Here is a 25,685-nt window from a genome sequence, read left to right as displayed (position 1 = left end):
GTATGCACATTACTGAACCAAGAAGCCTGCTTTGAGGGCCCTGCCATGCAGTGGTTAACCATAATACAATGTGCAAAACCTGAAGTCGTCAGTTTGTACTAAGTCCAACTGTTTTTTTTTGGGAAGCCAAATATAAAAAAGAAACTATTAAAAGGTCATTTTAAAGCAAAGCGTATGTATTCTCAATCTGAATGTTTTAAGTATTTCCATAGGAAAAATACAAGATTGATTTACAAGTCAGGAGATGCCTAACAGAAATTAAGATTCATTGGGAAAAAATGGATAGGGTACGTTTTCTTCTAGTTTCTTAAACAGAGCTTGTTCAATGGTGCTAATAAGCATACCAAATCAAATTCTGATCTCTTTATGCCATCTGTGAAATACTATTCTTCAATTTATCACTACATGCTAATAAATTTCCTATTCAGATTTCTAATGTGCATGTTGGGTGAAAATGGAAAGCTGAGATGTCCTATAGATTTAATGTTTGTTATGTACTTTGCATATATTCCTTATATTGTTTTAGTAAGAAAATAAGGATGTGCTTGGATTTTATTGTTTTCTGATTTTTTAATAAGGAAGAAAGGTTTCAAATTCAGTTTTGTTTAGGTTTCCACTGCACTTGCACCTGATTTGTCTCCTTAAATCCAGTATACTAATTTAAATTATGTCATGAAGTAAAAAAAAACAACAGACACTACCCTCCCCCTTCTATAGTCTCCTTGAAGCTAGCAGGTTATCTCAGCTCATGGACAAAGGAAGACACATGAGAAAGCTGATGCATAAATAAATTACTCAGGATAGCTCTTTTGCATACTGCACATTTTCTATCTGTGAAGATCACAAAAGATTGTTAATTATAATTTGATTTTACATACCCTTAAGTTGTAGCGACTAAGAACCCTATCTTACAAATGTGAAGGTTCATCCAAATTTCCTCTGCAACTTGCCCTTTTCAGTTACATTGGTGAGCATCTCAGACTGAAGAATTTGCAGGTAATGTCATTGGATGCTAATTTCAGATATGAAATGTTATGATGAGAGGCATCTTGGGAAGAAGCAAATCCGTTTTCCCACTGACAAGATACAGAAAGATCTGTGGTGAAACCCCTTTTCAGGTCTTTGGTCTAAGGTTTGAAAACACTTTGCAGATCACAGCCTCACTACAGCCTGAGAAGCAAGAGAACAAAGAAAAATTCTACAGGATTAAAATGGTACCGACTACTGGTTGAACCTGAGTGTATGTGAGTAGCAGAAGCAGCACTGGAGTCTCTTTATTAGGCTTACTGGTCATGAATGCAAACCAAAGTCCTGTGGAAAGTTATTCAGTGACTTCTGGTTTTCAGACAGTTGAGTCAGATTTCCCCCTTAAGTTATTTACAGCTGTATGTGTCCATTGGTGTCAGCATTCTCACTCCAGATTTACAAACAGAATTCAGGCCTCTTTAAACAAAAAAAAAACAAACCCTAAAAAGAATTCTGTCTTCAAATTAACAGGTACAAACAAGTGTTTTATCTCTATTAATAATCAAGACTGCACAAGAAAATCTTTTGCTTCTGAATATCTGATTGTTGGTACTTTTAGAAATATAGTCCTCTTCAACAAAGCCAAAAAGGAGTTCTAATACACTGCTCTAATGCATCTCATATATCTCTCTGAAAGGCAAGAGAAAGAGCGCAAAGCTTCAGTGCCAACTAAGTCAGGTCGCTGGTGAATTCTCCCTGGGATCAAGTGTCATTGTGTGAAACTGGCTGCTCTCGAAGAGAATTTACCCTACTATGTTGATTGGGGAAAGCAATCAAGTACCGCTGGAACCATTTCAACGCATTCTCAGTCAACGCTAGCCAGTCACCTAGGCACTAAACAGAATACAGCCTTTTACAGAATAACCCCCCCGTGGCTAGATCTGATAGTACAAACAAGGCCAGGCTTCCTTTTCAGCAGCAGCATTCAAACCGTTTATGACTTTGACAAGGGCAGCCTCAGTAGCATGGCTGTGCCTGAATCCAGGATGAAATTTATCAAACAATCCATTACTGTCCAGAATTTCTCTCCCTCGCCTTGCCACCACTTTCTCTGGGAGGTTGTAGAAAACCAGCAGGAAAGACAGCATTGCCATTGCTTGTTATGTTGTGCAGGATCCCAGCATGAGGTGAGATAGCTGTGGGCATCGTAATTACTCCCCTTCCAGAAGCAGCCTTTCAGAATTTCCAGGCTGTTGAGCTCCTAAGAGTGGTGTTACCATTACCCAGGTGAAATGCTTGTATGTGTTTCTCTCATCCTATTTAGCTCTACGCCATTACAGTATATCTCTGCCACCTTTGTCTTTTGTTACCTTCTCTGAATTTAATTTACTCCAGTTTAGCAGATAATTGCAAAAATGTAAACTCATGCAATAAAAGAAGGGGAAGAGAATCAAAGTGAATCAATAAAAGCCTTACTTCATACAGTAATTTATCAGCATCTACTGCAACATAATCTTCTTGGAACTCAAAGCAACCGCTGGTATTTACAGAGTATGGTGTAGCTTAGATTCCAATATACAATTTTAGTTATAAGTGCATTCAAAACCACATTTTTCATCAATTTTTATATTTTATATGAACTAAATACTAAACTACAGCATTTTCTGCTTCATTTACATAATCTACCACTTACACGTTATTTCTTACTGTGGTATGGTGCTTTATGAGGATACATTAAAAAAAACTAATAAAAGTTCAATTAAACATCATAAATGTAGCCAAGTGCATATTTTAATACCCTTCAGAGATAATGATGCTGAAGTGTTATAAAAAACCAAACTAGTACTTCCTCAGTGTACAACAATTGCATGTAATAAAAGCAGCTTAAATCATAATTCTAAATATAGGACCAGCTTCACAACTTTAGTAATCTAGACCCTAAAAAATGGGTGTGCTGGAAAGGAATAGAACAGCAAAATGAGCAACTTCAAAATCTTATCGGAGGTAAGGGGAAATCAGAAGAAACTGTTATAGCCATGGTTAGCCCATACCTAGTTTTGAAACTGTGCCAGTAGGCCCTGTAAGAAAATCCTATAAGAGCAAGAAAACCATGTAAAGTGAAAGGTAGGTGTATAGAGCCCTGTCTAGTTGCTCTTTCATACTAGGACAAGTGTCAGGAGCAGGTCCGCCACGTTGGGTTACAGATAAGGGTGGTCATCTTGGGGGTGAAGGATAGAGCTGAGCAGGTTTTGCTATACAAAATAGTGTTCTGCCCTGATATATCATGGCCTCCTGTACAAGGTGGGTACCCAGTTATGGGACTTTCATGCTCACTATGGCACACCCAAGTAGGTCTGGGAAGTTCAGCAGAGGAGCATACAAGTGGAGAGGGCAGAAAGAATATTTGTGGCCCATTTAAATGATGGTGCTATAGGCATTTCAGAAAGACAGGAACAAAGGATCTGATTGGAGTCTGGCCAAATGTAAGAAAAATTTACTCAATCACACAACTACGCAACTATTATCTTGCAGGGCTTAGTATAACAAGGTCAATAGCTTAGATTAGATGAATAGATGAATAGTACAGATACCTAGACAGGTAGTTACTGTTGCAAAAAATAGCAGCAAAATTAAAGCCTGCCACCTAATTTAAATGAAATGGAGAAGGATAAAATAAGTGGGGATTCCTATGTTGCCAAAAATGCAAAATCCTGCAGACTAACCATGTCAATACAGTGAAAATACAAAAGACCATGAGAAAGAGTCAAAGTCTACTACAAATTCCTGGGCAGGGCCCAGATTCATGACTTAAAGATAACCATGTGAAATCAATATCTAGGCTGAAACATGCAAGGGCAAAGTGTACAAGCAAAGAGATAGGAATGAAAGAAGTATTAACAATAGGGGCTTGAGCTTCTGTATTAAAAGGTGAGGGAGAAAACATTACATCCTAGTAGATAAATTAGTTGTGTCTCTTTCAATGCAAGTTAAAGAGATATTCTGAAATCAACTAATCTTAGTTGAAGGTTGGGTAAAAGTCTTCACAGTCAGACCTAGGGAGAGATGGCAGGACCACAGCAGCCCAAATCTATATTGTTTCAAAATACCATGGAACTACACCTTGAATTCTCAAGAGGCAGCTGAAAACAAAAGGCAGAAATATCTGTCTGGGAGAGGGACTACATGGCAGCCAGCTCTGATGTTCCCAGCTCCGATGAGTGAGAAGCCAAGGTATGGGTGAAACTGTTGAGTGAGAGTACATGTGAAACCTAAGTCAATGAACGGGGTATTTCCACTAAAAGGAGATGGCGATCCTGAAACAAAAGATTCTATTCAGGACTCCTGTCCTTCAATGCCTGTCTAAGAAACTTTAGTAATCATAGGATTTGAAAGAAATCACAATCAGGCACTAGAAGATGAGGAAAGCATTTGATAAGGGTTTTGGAAATTCATATTCCTCATGTGTGTTAAGTCATCATAGACCTGCATTTGCTAGTGTGATTCATTATCACTGAAGATGAAAATTATGTGTTGAAGGAATGATCAGCCAAGGTTCCAGGTTTCCTTGGGGGTTCACAGCCTTTGCCCCTAAGGCCATTACAGTGAGCCTTCTAGTCCAAAAGAGACACTTCTGGGTAATTTTATTGTGGAAAATAGACTTGAAGCACTTTCTTCAAATACATGTAAACATATCTTCCACTGCCACAAAGACAGCAAAACTGATTTAGGAATTAAGCTGCAGTCATTAGAATATCTCTTATGCACCACAGCTGTGAATCCTGGCATCAAGGGTGATGCAAAACACTGCTCTGTGATCCAGAAAGAGCAGACAAACCCTGAATTACACTGGAATGGACTTTCAGCTCTTTGAGGAGAAATCAATGTTTGACACCAAAATTGAGCAAAATAAGCTCTGTCGAGAACCAGAGGTATGGTAGAACGGTAAACACCATGGGGGTTTAGATGAGACTTCCTCACATTCAGGATGAGACCTAGACTAGTCAAAGAGCTGTAGTGTTTGGAGGATAGTCATCACCTGCTGTAGGAATCTGCTCATTGCTCACCAGTTGCACAGGTGAGGAAAGACTGGGAGAGACTGTCCTCTCTGCTGTTGGGCCCTGGGGGAGAGTTTGCTGAGTCTGATTATAAGACCCTTGTCCTGCTCACTGTTATGATTCATTGTGGACTAAAGATATTTTCCAGTCAAGCTGTGTAGTAAGGAAAAGGCAAATCAAAATCAATTGATGCAAACAAATCCTCTTTCCTGAGTGGCAAAATTATCAGAGGCTATTTCAGATCTGAGTCTGTCAACAAAACCATTACTTGGCTGTCTGTGCAAGTGAAATAAGCAGGGCAAGGATACCAGCTCTGTAGTTTGATCATCCATGCTGTTTAATTGCAAATCTCCCTGTCATAGTTTTGAGCTCAGTCCCAGACAATGCCTGGGTACAGCTGGGGGATAGTACATGCCAGGGACTATTCTCAGGAGACAGGCAGTGTTCTTTGTTGTGGGGAGTGAAGACAGCTTCATCCTATAACATAAGCAGTCCCAGACCACTTACCCTTAGGAAGATCGAAGAGGCATGGATGTAGCTTATATGTTGAAATGAGGTCCACAGTTCTGTCCATAGGGACTAGTGGTTATAAATCCTTTGCCCTGTGAGAATCTCCTGCTACATCTGATTAAGCACCTATTTCCCACCATACCATGCTCTCATAAAATGTCCCTAAAAAAGAAAGGGGGTAGATGGTCTTGCAGAGAACAGGCAGCTTAATTATCTAATCTGGGGAGGCAGTATCTGCTCATAGTCTAATGTTATTTTCTTATGGGCAGCGTACACATGAAAAAAATTAGTGCCACAAGTAAGAAGGGAAGGAGAGAAAGAATGGGATGGTCAGATGAAGTCTTGAAACCCCCCAGTGCCAATAATCTGGGAGCAGTCCAAACAAAGCACATGAATTTGTGAGAAACAGTGTAGTTGTTGTTGGTCTACCTGACCAGTGATTTTTTAGATTGCTGATCAGAACAAAGAAGAGCCAAGCTCTTTTCCTTATCTCTGCTCCTGAGGATGTGCTCAGCACTAGAAAAGTCTCTCCAAATATTTCGGAAGACTAGAAAACCTTGATGGATTTTGAACAATGCAAAGTGAGATGACTTCCAGATGTTGTATGGGAGGCACAACCCAAGAGCACTTTTTCCTTTCCACTCTGAGGCAGAATGAGGAAGAGAAGACTGAAAATGAGAGACTTTGGGCTCAAGCCAAATAAAAGAGATATGCTAAGAAGTTATCTTTATGAGCTCTATGCATAACACATTTACAGGTTAAATATTTTCCAGGTATGTCGTTTCCTGTTGACAAACAAACCAGAAATTCTATCTCACATCAGGATATTTCCCATGGACAATGTAAAGCTGGTGTGTGTGCGTAGCCTCTAAATCCATAAGAATTGGAAAAAAAAAAATCAACAAAATATGAATTAAAAAAAAAAGCTGAAAAAGATACATTATCTTGCTCATGTAAGGCCAGAAAAAAAAGGAAGATAAATTTAAATGGAGAAAACCCACACCCCAAGTTTGAAACACAATGCAAGTGAGAAAATAATCTGAGGAGCATGTTCTGGTTTAGCCATGAGGAAAACTGGGAAGCTGGGTACACTCTGCTCTTCCTTTATACCACACATGCAGTATTTTGAAGAGGGTGTGGGACTGTGCCCTTGGGCACTCATAGCATGTCTGTGCTTGTCACCTCAAGGACAACAGACTTTGCTCCTAAATGCAGTTATTGGGAATTCTATCACTCAGTGAAACTACATCAGCACTGAATTTGGCTTGAAGCATTATTATGTAGCCTTGAAAATGTTCTCCTCATGAGTCAGGAATGGCCTAAAATCCAGGAATTCTTGTTACAAATTAATACTGGAAACAGCATTGATGTCACTTGTACATGTGGCATGCTGGGTACCTCGAAGTGTATTTAGAGCAGGCAGTAAACAATGGCAAACAAGCGGAAGTAGAATTTTGCCTGCCTTTTTAATCTATATTTAATTTTATATTGCAATGTACGTGTATATAGCACTCTGCCAACCACAATACACTTTTATTGACCTACTTGTGTTCCTGTTTATTGCTAGTGACAGCTGTTGTCAATGACCTGGAGAAAATAAATTGGGAATAAAGCAAGAAGACACTGATTGGTCAAAAAAATAGTTATTGTTTTAAATCAAATATAAGGGATTTAGTGTCTTAGAAACTTTAGAGTCTGATTAAAATGAAAAGTCTAAAGCCGTGTTTGGATTACAGTAATTCAGAACTTCATGGATTATAAAATGAAACACTTCATAGGCATTATTTTGGACAAATGCTGCCATTAGGATTACTACATCATTTTAGACCTACTGTATCACATTTTTTCAAATCCTCTGCTGTGGTACTACATGAATTCGAAAGACACTGGCTGCCATGTTTAATTTGATCCTTCTAACGTGAGTCAAATTTGTTGACATTTAACATTTGCAGCCAGTCTAATACGCTACATTTCAGTGACTTCTCTGTATAGTAATTTCAGAATCAAGGTCTAGAATAGCTGGTATTCTGGTGGTGTTTCCTAGATACAGATTGTGGATGACTATTGTAGTACATGAAAATCTCTCTCCTCTAGTTAGCACAATAAGCATCTAACCAGTTCTGTTTTCTTAAGGGCAAATTAAGACATATTTGGTTCTGTGTTTTATCTTATTTGGCTTTTTAGATTGCTTTTTTTAATGAGCCACAAGTTGCTTGGGGACATTCTACATGAAAGGCACTATATATGAACAGTTTAATTGTATCTCTCTCTGAAAAGGTGAAATAGTTTTCTTGAAGATGCCTGCCAGAGAAATCACATGCATCACTAATGGAGAAAGCAAGTGATAAAAGACTCGTAGACAATAGAGATGGTGAAAAAAGTAGTTTTTCTATGACAGTATTCTAGGGGAAAAAACGAAACAAACCAGTCCCCATTTTTGTCAGCATCTTGAAGGAAAATCAGATGAAGATACAATAATTTTGTTGTAGCTGCTTCTGACTGTGATTTTTTTCTAATCCAAACAGATGAGCATATCCTACAATTTTTACTTTTATCAGGCACACTGATACCTTTCTGATTTGTTTGTATATGTTTAAACTGCAGAAAAATTGAACAGTTGCAAGTAAATCGCAGATGATAAAGTATTTTAAGAGATAGGAAGAGTTAGGTAGCGCTTCTAAACAGTTTCAAATTTCCTCAATGAAGATTGTTGAATACATGTACTGGAAGAGTTTAAAACATGGAGGGAAGTGGATAAGGAGGGAAAATAAGAACGAATACATGGGAGAGAGTTTTCTGAAAAAGGGGCAGAAAAATATATTTAACTTATATCTCCTTATGACTGCCATGAATACACACAGAAATTAATCTCACCAGCCTTGGTTTTTTTTTGACATACAAACCAGTGACATCCTTTTGAAGTCTATGGGAATTATTTTATACCTTATACTAGGAAACTTGGATTCTCTATATGAGAACTTGGAATTCTCTATATGAGAGGCTGCTGTCCCTCAAGTTGTCTCTGAGACCAGGTAGGTGTTGTTGTTGTTGTTATTATTATTATTGTTAAATCCCAGTGCTGGCAGAAAGCAGTTGCTGAGGAAACAAAGCTGTTATCTTGGGTTTTCCTTTGGTATGAAAGTTAGACATGTTGTGGGTGAAAGTCTGGGAGTGTGAAAGGTATGTCAAGGTCACACAGCTTATGGAGCTCCAGGCAGTCTGAAGCATGGGTTAAATGAAACCTCCTCTACACTAGGCAGAAAAAAAAATCAGTATTTTCAGGCCAGAACATTACCAGACAAAAAGAATCTAAGATTTCAAATTTCAGTTTCACCTTTATACCTCATCTAAATAATACCACATCCTAAATGACCTTGGGAAACAAACCAGCAATTTTAATTTACCAAAAAGAAGACAATTACAAGCTTGAATTATTTTCAGAGGAGGAGAGCAGGGGATGTTTGAAGGATGTAGTGGAGGTGGGCCAGATATCTCTCCTGGTCCTCATACTAGCCACTGCTGTTTCCTACTCTGCCTGCCTTTGTGCTACCTTTCTCTGAGCAGCAGTAGCAACAGCAGCAGCAGTCAAGGCTCAGGGATGCAAGGCTCCCATATGTCCTCTCTCCTTGCTCCAAATGGTGCACAAGGGTGCCCCTCTCATCCCACCCTGCTATGGTTCTGCATATATTAACAGTCTGATGTGTGCATGGTTAATGCCATAGCCTTGAAGGTACTAATAAAGCCTTAATGGCCCTGACCCACCTCATGTGGGGCCTTCCCCCCTCTGCCCATGGGCTAAAGAATTCCATTTAAGCTCAGGTCTGTGCCTTCACTCCCTGTCCAACTCATTGTAGAATGTGTATCTGTCTTCAGCCCTTTCACAGCCATGCTTGTGCCTGGCCATGGCCGCAATTGATCTGGACCCTGAGCACTGTCTTCCTGGCTAGACCTCAAATCTGCCTTGTCACTACACGTGCCTGGCAGTCACTAGGCTGTGCCTGACCCTCACAGGATCTTATCCTGACCTGACACCTCACCTGATCTTGGGTCTGCCTCATCACCATAGACTTGCCTGAGGATCTAGGTGCTTGGATGAAGCTGATTCCACTCTTCGGCCTGTCCTGCTCACCTTACTTGGGTGTTGTGGAACTGGACCTCTGGCTGGCACAGTCTCTGCCCTGCCAGCTGTGTTCTGCTCCTTGGCTCCTGGGTCCCTGCCCTTTAAGGAGCAGCCAGTCCTGACTGCTCCCTGATGATTAAAAGCTTAATTTATGATGAAAAATGAGTTTACGTAGAATGTCTCATTCATTTCTCAGAGTACAGTATTACTATAATACTCTGTACATGTCTCAGTTCCTGCTGGGCAAAATGTATTTTTTCTCTCTTTAGATGCAGAAAATGACATTGTTTTCTTTTTTTAAAGTCATCTGTACTTACATATCATCAAAGGTAAGCTTTGTCCTTCTGCAGTCCCTGGGTGTGCTGGACAGAGGTGACCAAGGCTCTGTTTGAGACTGTGGCTTATTGCAGAGAAGAGCATTTTCTGAATTGATGTGAACTGCTTTCTAGACAACAAACAGCAGAGAAGACACTGAGGAACTGGCTATTAACTTCAAAAAAATCAACTAATAAACAACAGATCATCTTTGCATTGTGTTGTAAACTGGCAGTTAGTTTTCCTATGAGTTTAGCAGGGGGTATGTACAACATCAGCCATGTCACTGATAGCCACAAATTCACAGATATTGCTGAGAGCACTTTGTAAAGGGCTTGAGTTTCAATGTGATATACAGAAGGAAAAGAGCAAAAATATTCGTAACTATCAAACACTCTGAAAACTGAAATCATTAAAGAATAACTCTGTTGTGACCATTTAGAAGATCAAGTTATACCTCCGGTCTTCAGCTTCCAAACTAGCATTGTACCATTCCCTGGGAGAGCAAGGCTCACTTGTTTGTTTCATACTGCACTGCTGATGTGTCCATTATGTATGAAATTGTAGCCCATGGTACCACTTTCTTTCTGCTTTGGATCCCTGCTCAGCTTGAAAGACCACTACCCTGTGCCCAGCAGAAGCAAATCTTCTGGTAGAGTCTCACACATTCCCACAGCTGCAGCCCTGTTTTTCACATGGCCTCATGAGCCCTTTGTCCTACTAAACGACCTGATGTGTGGGCTACTAGACACTGATACAGTTCAGACCAGAGGGGCGCAGATTGTTTTTGGTTGATAACCTCTCAGAAAACACCATGTGACAGACAGAGATGCAATAGGAAAACAGACAGAAAGGCCACTCCCTGGCTTGCGATCCCTGACAGAAGAGATCACTGGACCATCAGCTAGATGTCAGATGATGGGAAGATGGGATAAAACGAAGCTAACTTTAACATTTATAGTTCATGAGCTCTCATCTCCTATATGCTACATCCAGATCAGTTCAGCAGGTTAAAGTTTTCAGATGAATAACCAGATACATAAGGATTCTATTGCAAAGGTTGTTAAAATGTTGACCATGACCAAATGGTGCATTGCTAGGGTATGCAGAAAATCTCTGAAATGCATTTGCTAAGGGTGTGGATCATAAAGCAATCACCCTTTACTTTTGATTTCCAGCATATTTGCCTGTGAAAGAATTTAAATTCTTTTCAAGATACCCAGTGAAGACTCGTATCGTTATAATTCTGAATGGGTTATAAACGTCTAAACTTACGTTTTAGAAGTTACATGTTTAAAAACTTAAATTTAATCCATAAAAAAATATAGTATCGACTATGACATGTTAAAATGCTTTTTATCGGAATATTTTAATGTAGTTAATTTTAATCCCATTTACCAAAAGTACAGAAGATATTCTTGAAACACATATTTTATGATAACTTGCTTTTTATCAAGTCTCCAAAATTAAGACTACAATTACTACTTCCCCTTCACTTTCAAAAAATAAATATATTTAAGTACATATACTTAAAATATACTGTGGGGCCAGTTATTCCCACAGCAAAAGTGGCTGGAAGAGACCACTCCTACAACTCAGGTAGTTTGTTTTCCTAAAAGTTGCTTACGTGCTAACACTTAGGCTTTTGAAGCCTCTTATGTATCAATGAGCAAATACAATAAATAGATACAGAATAAAATGTATAAATGGTTTTTGTAGCAAGGACAGGATTGTGGGCCTTTCTAAGAAGCAGCAGACTGCCCTAATGGCTTGACTAGATGCTCCAGCAGTGGACATCAGTATGATGGTACCCAAATTGCTTCCTCTAGATATTTCACACACAGCAGAATAAATAGCCTCAAGGGAGAATATGACAATATTCTTCCCTTAATATTCTATTGGCAGTATGCCATAGGCTGGAGGGTAGGGTATGATTTTGAGAGAGAGACGTAAATTCACTCAATAGGGTATGATTTTGAGAGAGAGACGTGAATTCACTCAATCAGAAGAGCTAACAGGCTCTTCGCTCCAGAATCCTAATTACAGAAACCATACATAAATGGGGGCAGCATCCCTTTCTCTCTGTTCTCTGAAGGCAGTGGCTACCAAGCAGTGTAGTAACATCATCTTACCTGGAAAAGCTCTCTGGACACATTTAGCGTGAGCAAGACTCTGGTAAGAATCTAAACACTTGGGCTGTGATAGAGCTGAGTTGTGAGGGTGATGCTAAGCTGTTCACCAGTGTCAAGTGTAAGAAGAAGTGTCTGAGAAAGCTGGTTGTAAGATGTAGTAACTTGTTTGGTGGCACACTCATGTTTAGGAGTGGCTGAGCAGAGGCCTTATACAGTAGAGGCCTTGTGAATCACACTTTTGGACGTAGAGGGCTTGCATCATGCCCAAGCAATACTCTGGAGACCTAAAGCCATTTGTTTTGGACCATTAGATTTTACCTTTTGTTTATGTAGCCTCTGTTGTTTGCCCGCTTTACAGCCTGCCCTCTCTCTTTTCTTCCGTGCTTACTAAACTTGAAACCAGGAAAACTGAACTTATAATACAATATTCATTATTCCTTTTTTTTTTTTGCATAACATTCTGCAAAACTATCACAGACTGCAATACAAAGTGAAAAATATACAGCTAGGCTTTATATTGAGAACAACAGCATAAACTTACATTGAAGTCTTCAGGATGTGGCTGCGACTGGATTTCACTCTTATGTTTTTTGCTGGAGGAGATGGAAGGTAATAGACTGCTGCCATTAGGTCTGCTGGAGGAAGTTAAATCATCGTTGGAGTATTTGTGTTTTGATGCATCAGAGAGGGGAGAGACGGGTGACCGAAGCATTTTCTCATTTTTATTTATTGGTATTGCCAAGCTGGAAATGGAAATTACAGTAATGGAGTGTCACAAAGCTGGCTTTGAGAAAAGTAAATGTTTTATATATTACCAAAACTTTGAATTTAAAACCTCTGGCAGGATAAAGTCTATCGGTATCTGGAAACAAGCTTATAGTATTGCGACCAAGAGTTCATTTACAAATTTGTATCATGTTTCTCCTCTTTCCCTTCAAGGGGAATTGTAATTCTGGAGTTAATACAAAGTCTGTATCAGAGTACTTGGAAAAAAAACCAAACCCAGAGATAAATGGCCACTTGCTCACCATTTCTTAAGGGATAGCTGGAGATGAAGATTAGGTTCTGATGTGTAAGTTCAGGTTATGGAGTCCTATTTCACCATTACAGGTGACAATTTATAAGCCATGGCAATAAAACCACATGTGAACTAAAACAGGAGATGTGTTTAAAGATGACTGGCTTGTCTTTGTGTTCAATGTCCAGCCTTTGGTAGCACTGTTTATACTAATCTAATACAGATTTTGAAGACAAGGAAAGATAGGCTGGTAGCGCAGACGAAAAGAAACATATGCAAACAGTAGACAGTGAAATGTGAGCTGCTCTGTCTTCTAAAGTAGAAAGCTGTAACACAGTATTTTCAGCTTTCATTTATTTGGGGGAAGCTTTGGATGAGAAGTCAGAAAGACTGTAAAAATATGCCAGAAATAAACTTCAGATGCACTAATCTGAAGAAAATATTTATCTGAAAATGTTAAAGCAACACACAGAAATAAAAGTTTTTCTTTAAGGAGACAGTTTGCATGAAGACTAAACTTGTGATTAAGGTCAGCCAGACTATTTTAGCACAAACCCTTTCCTTGTCACATTCCCCTTTATTCAGCCTATTACGTTTTATGGACAATTCTCACTTCTTTATAGTTACTGTATCAGACAATATATGCTTAATAGAATCACAAAAAAAGAATATGGTACAAACTATACTTCATTTCTGCACATAATTTCAGGGAACAGAGCTAATTAAATGTGCTCTTATCATGCATTTGTCCATTTATCTGGCAAGTCTTTAAAGCTAGCTGTGAAAAAGGCTATGAATCGTAATTCAGAACCTTTCCTGTTTTCTACAGTGTAGTACCTTGAAAACATGACATGAACTGTTTGGCTTTTAATTACCAATGCTGTTTACAAAAGCAAGAATCAGGGCGTGTAAGATGGACAACTGTGCCATTCTTCTCCCCCTAAGAAAAATAAGATCTTTAGCACTATTTTGAATGTGCAGGCTGATGCTGTCATTTCTTTTCCTTTTTTCAAACAGAAACCTACACCTTGGCTAGCCATGTTTATACATCACTGTCAAAATACAGGCCTAAAGCATCCAAGAGAAGCCATAGCTCTTTGGAAGTGTACCGAGCCTCAAAAATTTAGCCCAGAGCTTGCGAGCAGTAGCTGCAATTTCTATTTGTGCTGCAGACCTACATGGCCATCAGCATATTGTGTAGGCCCACCTAAATGTATTCTGGGCAGTCAAACTGCAGCAGGACAATTATCAGAAGCCATGCAGAGCAACCTGCAGTGGGCTGTTACCTGCTTGGACTGGGCAGACAGTGGCATCCAACGTAGGTATGAGATATTTGGGGTATCTCTGCCTGACACTGTGGTCTTTACTGTCAAACAGGACCCTGCATAGTGTGCCCCTCAGCTTGTAATTCCACAAGAAAATGCCTGAGTCTGAAGGTGGTTTTGCTCCTCTCTTTGCTACCAGCCCTCGGCTGTACTGACAAAACTGTGTGTGGCTCTGCTGTAACCCAGCCAGAAAAAAAAAAAAAAAAAAAAAGGAATTCTGTTTTCAAACAAGTTCCTTGAGTGAATTTACAGGAGTCCCTCCACCAGCTATGGTGGCATAACTGGTCCTGATATCTACACCGCTGGTTTAGCTACAGCCTCAGTAGCTCATCCTCAGCTGTGGGAATATTAGCATTTGGTATCATGTCCTACAGTAGCATAAACCACAGAAACATCTTGGAAGCAGGGCAGATCAGGGAAGAATTAGGAGGCAAATACACATTTAAGACCTTCCTCTTTGTTTCTTTAATGTACAGTTGCTACCAGGAGTACTGAAAATAATGTCAAGTAAACCACAAATTATTGTCCCACTTCCAGGAAGCACAGAATTAACCCTGTGACATAGCAAGCTATAACAGCCATGGTATTCTCTGAAAATGAATGCGACGTAAAACATATGACACTGAGGTAATGGAAATGGCATGCCTGCATGCAATCACCCACAATAAAACAAACTGTTCTGTGTATTGTTTTCACTTTATGAAACATATGTGACATGTCAGGACAAAGAAATTGAATGCATATTTTTAAACAAGCACTATATATATCTTAGTGTTCTCCATGATTTCTTCCAGAATTAATGACAAGACTTGCTCAAACCCATCAGTGAGGTGTACAATAGAAAAGCCTACTACAGTAAATACAAATATTTAAGTTTAGCAGTTTCACCCCAAAAGATACCATGATACTACCAGAAAATTATTATTATTTTTTTTAATACTGATGACTAGCATGTACTAGGCAGCATGCAGCTGAACTTTGAAAAGGTGCATGTCTAAGTCTGACTGCTGGAAGCCTCCAGAGTAACACGGTACATGTATATCTGACATTGATAGGAATCTGCATGCATAAACCATGCCACCAGATGCTAAATATTCATTATTTGTTTCATGCCTTGCATTCTTTAAAAATCTCATTGTTTTTAAAGTCTGAGTTCCTTGTCCTAAAATACTTATTAATTATACTGAATAGATTACTTGTAATCTCAAAAATATTGTATCTCAAATATATTCTGGAATTGAATATTGCAATCATTGTTATGAACATTTTTCTCAATCTTCTCCATAGAGTTTATAGATAATTGTGTTTATACAGCCAAACTTTAAGTTTGAAGCTCACAATGCTGTAAGGAAAGAAAAGGCTATAGATGGTATGTGAATTGGTACCTACAACACAGTGTTTGTGAGTACATCTAGGACAGTTACACTGCTATAGCTATAATTACTCATTCAGTGAACCTCACACTTGAACTCACAACTTCTCTGTGCAACAGGACAAAATTCAAGTATATAAATGTGTCAGGAGCTGCTAACTTGTTCATTAAACCAGAAGAAATGAGAATGTAGTGGGTAATTTTTCAACATTAAATGTGATAATTAAAAAATAAATCCTATTAAAAATAACACACAGCATTAAACTGCAACTAGTTGTATGACTTAGTGGTAAATAAGAAGGAAAATGCTTACCTATTTTCGTTCATATTGCAGTGATTTGCTGTTGCGATGCTGTGGGCAGAGGCAGCTAATCGTGAAGAACTCTCTCGCTCTAAGTGAGCCTTCTTGATGTCTCTGCACTCTTCCTCATTCTCACACTGAATGAAGAGAAAAATAATAATCTTGTAGGTTTTGGATTTCCTACAGATCCAAAAGTATTTCAATAAGTCAGGGGCTGGTATATTCTGGTATATTGGTATGAGTGATGACACTTTCTTTGATCATGTAACTAACATGATTCAGAGATGATTGGTCCATGTCTTAAAAAAATCAAATCTGAAGAGGTAGTGTGTGAATAAAGGAGTAGAATACCAAACCTGAATTGTTTCCACCACTTCCCCACTTGCACCTTGGGATTCCTTATATTTCCCTCTCTGCCCATCTCCTGTACATTCTTCTCTTGCCTCAAACTTACACCTCTTTTGTCTCTGTTCCTTGGTTATCAGTGACTATGCTTATACTAGCAAATGCAACAGGTCTGCAACTGGTCTTGAGGCCAACTGACATGGCAGAGCTGGCACTCATGCATTCATCTTGCACCTCCTTTAAGAGAGGGTATGCCACATTCAGATTGCCTTTTGGGAAGGCACCTTAGCCTGGTCCTGAGCAAAGTTCTGTTACTGTCTGGAAGAACAGAAAGTAACCCAGCACAAAACCATGTTAGCAAGCATGTTAACAGTTACACAAAGCTGGTGACTGTGTGCCACTGCTTGGGACTGCATCCTGTCACTATCTGGCCTACTGGTATGAACATAGCCAATGTTTCCTGACACTATTTAATTTCATGTTATGTCCTTAAAAATTCCATCATAAGCTCCCAAAGGCTCTGCTTTCTCAAACTCCTGCAGAGTCCACATCCTGTTCCACTTCTAACACTTCCCCCATTTGCAGTGGTGACTGAGTTTTACTTGTGATTTGTTGATTCTGCTGCATGTACTGCATTGCTGCATGGCAACAACATTTTTCGTGTTATCCACTGCCACTGTGGCTGTGCTATGGGATTAACATTGTGGCTTACACTCCACAGGAGTGAAGATCTTTTACCTCAGAGCTTAACTATCCTCCTCTGTCTCCAATTTACCCTTCTTCTTGAGATCATGACAGAGGTGGAAATGATAAGGACCTCTTTTTAATTTTGCAGCTATACCTGATAATCTGTTCTTACTAGTCTTATTCATGAAGTCTTTTGGAAAGAAGGATCACATAGTTGTGCATAGCAGCTGTCCCATGGAGGATCACCAGCTCGTGGTACTCCAGAAATGTTTTGTACTATATCACTTAAACCACCACCAAAAGCAGCGCTTTAAGACAGAAGAGTTAAAGTTAATATGTGCCACAGGTAGTCAGATTAAGCATTTCTAGAGTGACTGCTTTTATTTTGCTCTTCTATTGTGTCCTCCCATGTCCTTCTGGGTGTCCAGCCTGGCACTATCACACTGGCATCTCTTATGGCCTAAACCAGAAATATTTTGCTTTTGCCACTCCTTCTTGACCTGTTTCCCATCATTTTGTACTGTGCAATTACTTCCATGCTACTTCTGAAAGAAAAGGCAAACACATCTCAAAGCTTATCAGAGCTCTCTGTTATGGCTCTACAGGTGGCCAGAACAGGGTTGCCACTTTTCAGATACTAAAAAAAGAACTCAAAAGTGAGAAAAAAAAGATAAAAAAAAGCCTCTTTTAAATAACCTGTCCTAAAAAGTATACAGATCAATTTGCACATGTATGGTAGCTCAGAGGGTGACAGTAAAAACTGCCCAGAAATTGGGCAGCTGGTGATTCCAGTTGAGGGACTTTTGCAGTCAGATCAGTACAAACGGACATGAAAGTCTCCTCAGTGGACAGCTTGGCCATGGGGTGGAAGGGGCTTTTCACCACTCCTAATACCCAGTTTTGGAGAGAAGCCTCAGGAGAGAAAACTACACTAGTAAAGATGCAGTGCAACCATTAAAGTGTGGAAAGCCATATGCCAACAGCAAACACCATCTCCAAGGGGCTCTGATACCTCGTGGCCAGGAGTTTTATCACCTCCTGGGATGGCATCTCCAGAGCAGCTTGGCCAGTTCCTATGCAGTGAGAGGGGACAAATCCCAGCTCTGAACTGCCAGCCTGGAGACAACACCACCATTGAGCACTGGATGTGGGCACAGACAATGCTTGCCTCTGATATGCCGGAGGCTCCCCCACCCACCCCTATCGGTCCCCTTGAAGCTCACCTTGCGTTTCCTTCTAGATTTCGGTAAACCCTTCTCTGCGGGGGGGTCAGCACTACTACCCTGCGGGAGGCTGGCCGCCTGGTTTGCTCCAGCGCTCATGGCCAGTGGCTCTTCAGGCAAACGCTCTGGAATCCTGGACAAAAGAGCCAAGTCAATGTTGACCCACAGTGACTTTACCTCATCACTGTCTTTCAGAGGAGACAGGAGCTCATTCCTACCGAAAGGAACCAGGGTGTAAAACTGGTCCTCCAGCTCCTTTGCTATTTCACTACTAGTCCTGGCATTAATGGAGCCAAAGGCACTGCAGCCACCATGGGGTTTGCTGGCGGCGCTGGTCCCCGCGTCCTTGGTGCGCGGCTCGGACCCGGCTGCCACGGGCACCTTGGGCAGCGGGCGCTCCTCCCGCTCCGACTCGGAGCCCGAGTCAGAGGAGGATGATGAGGATGAAGACTCGGTCTCGATGAACTCCTTGGACTTGGGCGCCGTTTTGCTTGGCCCCCGCGCCCGGCGCTTCTCGCTGGTTGCAGCCGGGCGGGGCTCCCGGCGGTGCCCCGCTCTGCAGCCACTGTTGTTGGTGCTGCTGGTGCCAGGCCGGGCCCTCGGTGCCTCGCCAGCAGTGCTCTCCACAAAGCTGTGGCTCCCGGGGGGCTCCTCCGCGCTGGGGCAGTGGGGGCCGTCGCCGGCAGAGGTCCTCTCGGCCCGCCGCGGTGCCTTCTTCCCCGCCGCCCGCCTTGCAGGCCCACCGTCGGCCGCAGGGGGTGACTTTTGCCGGCTGCCCTTGCTGCCCGGTGCTTTGTTGGCGGTCCTGGGCCGCGGTCCGTCCCCGGTGGTGGTGGCGGCGGTGGTGGTGGTGGCACGGACCTCCCCGCTGCGGTGCTCGGCTGGGCCGGTGGCTGGGGTCTTCTCGCTTTCCTGCTGCTCTGCCTTCACACGATTGTAGTAAGGATGGGCCTCCAGCGCTGGGCCGTCATGGTGGGTCAGGATGGGTGCTTTGTGTGGGGTGACTTTATTCAGCCACTTGTCCAGCTGCCACTTGTTGGATGAGGGTGGCTCGGGCTGAAAGGGAAACAGATGGCAATGAGCTCAGTGCTGAGACCCTGCTGCCCTCGTCCCGGGGCTCCCTCAGGGACACCAAAACACTGGGTCTCCTCTGATCAAAGAGTCATCCCCAAGACACAGCAACCCCCAGGCACGGGCCCTGGAGTGGGACACGTGGGGCATGCCGTGCAAGAAGGAGTATTTTTGGTTTCAGAATGAGGTTGGGAAGGAGGACAGCTTCTGTGATTCATCATTTCTAAGGATGATTCATGCAGTGCTACTGGCATCAGCTTTGCTGGGAAATGCTCCCAAGTTTCCAAATAGAAGAAGATGTAATGGCAAAAGGAAGGGAGGAAAACAAGGCAGGGGTACAGCTAATGCTAAGGGAGGATAGCTAGTAGGACAGCTACAGATATGTATTTTGTGTCCTGGGCCATAGCAATAAATAAATGAAGTACTTAAAAAGCACACAAAAAGGCATGTAGTGGGGATTTGAAGGGCTAACCAGATGATTCATGTCATCTGGCTGGTATTGATGTTATAATCTTGTGAGATCCCACAAACATTTGTTGTGTGGTGGTACTGTCAAGTACTCATTTTGTGAGTACTGTGCGGCTGCTGGCTTTTCTCTGTTCCTGTCACAACACGATGAAGTTATAAGAGAGCATCTAAAACATAATGGTGTTTGGACAGCGAATAAGTGGGATAATCATCATTTCAAAGGTAACCACAGCTCAGACAATGTTATTTCAGAACAACGTGCAAGTGTTTTCTAGTGCTTCTTGCAATCAGTAATTTGAATGTAATAAAATGAATGTGAAAGGCAAATAAACCCAAAAGAAACAAATGATGAAGTAGATGGCCAGCCATAACCTAGCCTCACAGAAGCCAATGTGAAAAGTCTCCTAATTTCCTTACCTGGAACCAAAATCTGATCCACTAGGTTACTGCATATGAATAATCAAAAAGTGTGTCATGAGTCTAACATGGAAACCATCAATACTTGGGAAGAAAGTTTGCTCAAGAGAGAATATCCGCAGACTAACTTGAAAGAGTCTTTTACATCCTATTTAAAGTAGGTGCCTGGGGGCAACACAGGTTTCCTGAACAGCCAAGGGTGTCTCCAGAATCACCCACTGAGGGTTGTATTCACTTTACATGGAGCAAAGGCTCCTAAAATAAGCAAAACAGTTAGACATTGGAATTCACATGATACAAATATTTCTTCTTGCAAAAGCGTCTAATTCACTTATTACTGAGCAAGCCAATACCTATGGGAAGTTTGCTGGATTGCCTTATATTTGTTTTTTCTTCAGCATACTCCCTAATATCTTACATGAGGAATTTCTTCCCTGAGCTGTAAATCATGAAAATGGATGGGTAGTATTTCTTTTGGATGAAGATATATTTTTACAACTCTTAACTCTATCTAAAATAAACAGCATTTTTTTGATTGCTGCTGAAAATACAGATAGATTTGTTTGGTGCCATTCATTGTACACATACTGAATTTAATAGATATATAGTTAAAAGTTCACTATACATGGAAGTCTTTCCACTGTTCAGGTGTATTTAATGAAAGTTCATACATCAGAAGCATGTGGGGAAAAATATACCACTGTCCATAAGTATAGGTCAAAGTGAATATAGTTAAAAAAACTTCCAGCTTTCCTGTTAAATCCCATTCTGTCTCTCGATGTACCTTGTAATTCTGGAAAACAGTAGTTCACAGAATATGGATTTCAAGGGATTACAGTAAACCAGCAGAAACAGTGATTAAGTGCTACAGTGTCATAACTTGGCAATGTGGTACTTTCCTAGAATGATATGTCTGCTATTTAGGCAGAGTAACTACAGTCTCACCAACCTATAAGCCAGCTGTGAAGTCTAATAAAAAAGATCAACAATGTTGCCAGATTTACTAATTTTGTCAGGAGTTTCAGGACACTCATTATTTTTTCTTAAAGCTTTGGCTCTCAGAATCATGGGCTTAGAAGCATTTCTGGGATTTATTTAAATAAAAAAATCAAATCCTTATGGCTTCTGAATAAAACCTTGGGACATGTGTCCTTAAAAAAAAAACAACCCTTTAAGATTCATCTGCTAAAAAGTACAAAGCCTGCAGGCCATCAGGTAAATGAAAAGAACCTAAATTTTAAAAAAATCAGATTTGAAAACATTTTTTTTTAATATTTTTGGGCCCTGGTACGGTTTTGTCAGTGAGCATGAGTGATGCCAATTCACTTTTGGAAGTAATATATGCAATTGATTGCTCTAACTGAAAAGTACTGTGCTTAGAAATCACTTAAAAAATAAGGCACCTTGAAAGAGAACAAATCAGGACAGCCAAGAATGAAGAGCAGGCCTGGTAAAAAAAGGGTTTGGGAAAATTCACTTGAAAGTTTTCACCAGTCCACTTTACATGACTAACTGCAATTATCTGTGGGAGAAAAAGAAAACCCCTAATTCTGCTGTCCACATCACCCCCCCCACCACCACCAGCATGTCACATACCATTTTATGGAAGACAAGTTAGTTTGCTCAGTGGGAAGTTTTCAGCTGCATGTAAGGATGGAAATACATATAAATATATATATAAAGAATGGTCAGATAACAGAATGGTCTCTGTTGCTTGGTTTTTGTGTCATGGAAATATGCTGCCCTCAAGGCCTTGTAGAGAACCAGGCAGTTTTGAATTGAGGTAAAGCTGGTGGTGCCCAGATGGGCAGCAGTAGTAGGAATAACAGTCTGTGATAAAGCTGACTTGCAATGAAATGTGGATTTGGCATGAAAACCCAAATCAAGAAACTTTACAAGACAAAGATAGTTTCAGGGACCAATGCACCACAGACGTACACATGTGCCAGGCTTCATCGAGAAACAGAAGGATGTGATACACTTCCTTAAAAATTGTGGGTGGATTCATCTGTACAACATAGACACCTATATCTCAGCTAGTCAACGAGTTCCTTCTCCAGTCAGTGGACTAGTCTTCTAGGGTGTGAAAAAATCCTTCTTGAAATAGACATCTGAAATAGGCCAGATGAGCTGGGCCCTAAAAAAGTCTATTCCTCTCCACCAAGTGTAAAGGGGAGGCTGAAGTGATAAGCAGATGTAGGTATCTACACTGAAAGTGTCAAAATTTAGGTGGGATGACTCCCACACAGTACATCTATATATCTAAGATATCTTCAAGGCTACAAGTGCAACCAGAAGCATGAGTGGCATGCATCCAAAAGAAACCTTTGTCAAAATATTATCCAGAAACACTTTCTGGGATAAAGGGCTGTTAAGCAATGTAAGAGTTAATGGTCTGGGATAAAGGGCTGTTAAGCAATGTAAGAGTTAATGGGGTTGCTTGCTATTACAAAGAGGGACCTAAGGTAGCAAATACCACTGCAAACTTAAAGCATGACACCACTTTCATTGGCAAATTAGGCAGCCTGTAGTATGTGCATGTATTTAGCCTGCTGTGGGGTGGGACTGAGCTATCTACTGTCCCTGCAGTATACTCCGCCTATTGTAAATCCACATACTAATTCACCCTTACGATAACTTGCTTGTGCTGCCCTGATAGCAAAGATTTCCTTTACGGCAATCCCCATACAAATGTGGTACCTTTTCATTGTATTTAAGGCATAGATTATAATGAAGAAGATAATGATGATGATTATTATTACTACTACTACTTTATTGCTACTATTAGCACTGTTGCTAGTGCTTTATCAAATTAGAACTGGGGATTCCTGTGTGCTAAGCACAGCACATATATATTGTAAGAGGTGATCCCTGCCACAGAGAGTTTTCTGGAGGGAAGGGAGAGTTTAGTGTGTAGTCATTGTCAAAAGTAGTCCACAGGACAGCTAAAGACCATGAATCCTATTTGCAAAGGTAAAGATAGTATCCACACTTGGTCTAGTGGTAAAATCCTCTTTTCTTCTGAGGGTACCGGTCAAGAAATTTGTCGTGGTTTAAACCCAGATGGTAACTCAGAACCATGCAGCCACTCACTCACTTCCCCCTTCTTCCCTCCCTCCCATTGCTCCCAAAGGGGTGGGAAAGAGAATTGAAAGAATGTAACTCCCACGGGTTGAGATAAGAACAGTCCAGTAACTAAGGTATAACACAAACCACTGATGCTGCCACCAATAATAATAATGATATGGGGAATAACAAGGGGAGAATATATAAAATTGAAAGGGGAAAAGAAAAAAGAAAACAATAAACACAAGTGATGCACAATACAACCGCTCAGCACCTGCCAACCGATACCCAGCCTGACCTGAGCAGCGATCTAGCCCTTCCAGGTAACTGCCCCCAGTTTATATACTGGTCATGATGTGCTGTGGTATGGAATACCCCTTTGGCTAGTTTGGGTCAGGTGTCCTCTCTCTCCTTCCTCCCAGTTTCTTGTGCCCCTCCTCACTGGCAGAGCATGAGACTGAAAAGTCCTTGACGGGGGCAAGCAGTACTTAGCAACAACTAAAAACATCAGGTGTGTTATCAGCACTGTTCTCAGACTAAAGGCAAAAACACAGCACTGCACCAGCCACTAAGAAGGAAAAAAATGACTGTTACAGCTGAACACAGGACAAAATTGAATCATAGCTATACTTAAGATGGGAAGCAAAAACTTTTTGGAAAACAAGACAAATAGATATAGAAAACATACCTCTCCTACCGTTCAGCTGTAAAATACAACTCTTCTTTCCCTACTGAAACCTATCAGAGAGGAACAGCCAGTGAGGTGGCAGAAGCATGCTCAACAGTTAGCTAGTCTGCTATACACATTCTTTCTATTTTCCAAGCTAAGGAGAAGTGATCCAATGCCACAGAGCACCTGAGAAAATGGCAGGAACTCACATGAAATGGCTCCTTAGCCATTGGTACTGATGTCCAGGCACTTGAAGAACTTGATGCACAGTGGTCAGGAGGTGGCTCTCTGCTAATGGCAGAGGAGGATGGGGAAGAACATAACCATACAAAACACTTCAACTTAGACCTGGTCAGTCACAACATAGAATCACAGAATCATAGAATGGTTAGAGCTGGAAAGGACCTTTAGATCATCTAGTTCCAACCCCCCTGCCATGGGCAGGGACACCTCACACTAAACCATATTACCCAAGGCTCCATCCAACCTGGTCTTGAGCACTGCCAGGGACAGAGCATTCACAACCTCCCCGGGCAACCTATTCCAGTGCCTCACCACCCTTACAGGAAAGAATTTCCTCCTTATATCCAATCTAAACTTTCCCTGTTTAAGTTTTAACGCGTTACCCCTTGTCCTGTCACTACAGTCCCTAATGAAGAGTCCCTCCCCAGCATCCCTATAGGCCCCCTTCAGATACTGGAAGGCTGCTATGAGGTCTCCACGCAGCCTTCTCTTCTCCAGGCTCAACAGCCCCAACTTCCTCAGCCTGTCTTCATACGGGAGGTGCTCCAGTCCCCTGATCATCCTCGTGGCCCTTCTCTGGACTTGTTCCAACAGTTCCATGTCCTTTTTATGCTGAGGACACCAGAACTGCACACAGGTGAGGTCTCAGGAGAGCAGAGTAGAGGGGCAGGATCACCTCCTTTGACCTGCTGGTCACGCTCCTTTTGATGCAGCCCAGGATACGGTTGGCTTTCTGGGCTGCGAGCACACACTGCCGGCTCATGTTCATTTTCTCATCGACCAACACCCCCAAGTCCTTCTCCGCAGGGCTGCTCTGAATCTTTTCTCTGCCCAACCTGTAGCTGTGCCTGGGATTGCTTCGACCCAGGTGTAGGACCTTGCACTTGGCATGGTTAAACTTATCCTGTGATGATGGAATAAGCATGGACAAAAAGCATATGTGAATTCCGAAGCTATAGAAGACATTGCATCTGATGTGTGGGGCTGGTGGGGCCCAAGACAGGACACCTCTCTCTTCTAACCTTGTTACTGTTGACTAGCCACTGATGCTTTGTCCCATGCGATGGAATCTCTGCTTTCTTCCTGCCCATTCTCCCCTCTAGTCCACCCTGCATAGTGGGAATTCCAAGTAACCTAACCAGATTCCACCTTACAAAAGGTCTGATGGATAATTCAATGGAACAAAGAACAAACAAACCAAACTCTTATCTTTTGAAATGTAGCCCCTTCTATGGACTTGACACCTAAGGTTTTTTTCTACCATCCAAAATAATCGCAAGGACAAGTTGTCATTGTTTTCCAGAGTCTTCATTTATGATGTTAATTACGACCATGCAAAGAATTCATGACTTCAGCAAAAAAACAGGAGATAGAAACTCAG

General features: G+C 41.2%; 1 protein-coding gene across 4 annotated transcripts in view; it reads right to left on the bottom strand.

The window, feature by feature from the left end:
- AFF3 (ALF transcription elongation factor 3) overlaps positions 1–25,685 on the bottom strand; it is a 321,875-nt gene that overhangs the window by 20,191 nt on the left and 275,999 nt on the right. For all 4 annotated transcript variants that reach the window (XM_061459668.1, XM_061459669.1, XM_061459670.1 and 1 more), the window contains 4 exons: positions 18,370–19,425; positions 16,127–16,251; positions 12,640–12,841; positions 9,969–10,096 (listed from right to left, as the gene is read on the bottom strand). In XM_061459668.1, coding sequence (XP_061315652.1) covers positions 9,969–10,096; positions 12,640–12,841; positions 16,127–16,251; positions 18,370–19,425 — 1,511 coding nt within the window. The remainder of the gene's footprint in view (positions 1–9,968; positions 10,097–12,639; positions 12,842–16,126; positions 16,252–18,369; positions 19,426–25,685) is intronic.

The sequence above is a fragment of the Pezoporus flaviventris genome, unplaced genomic scaffold (genome assembly GCF_033815535.1).
Source record: "Pezoporus flaviventris isolate CSIRO_AGI_PZ_B2104156 unplaced genomic scaffold, CSIRO_AGI_Pfla_v1 ptg000030l, whole genome shotgun sequence".
Classification (NCBI taxonomy): domain Eukaryota; kingdom Metazoa; phylum Chordata; class Aves; order Psittaciformes; family Psittacidae; genus Pezoporus; species Pezoporus flaviventris.
The sequence above is the reverse complement of the archived record's forward strand: the minus strand, read 5'-3'. Positions and strand labels throughout refer to the sequence as shown.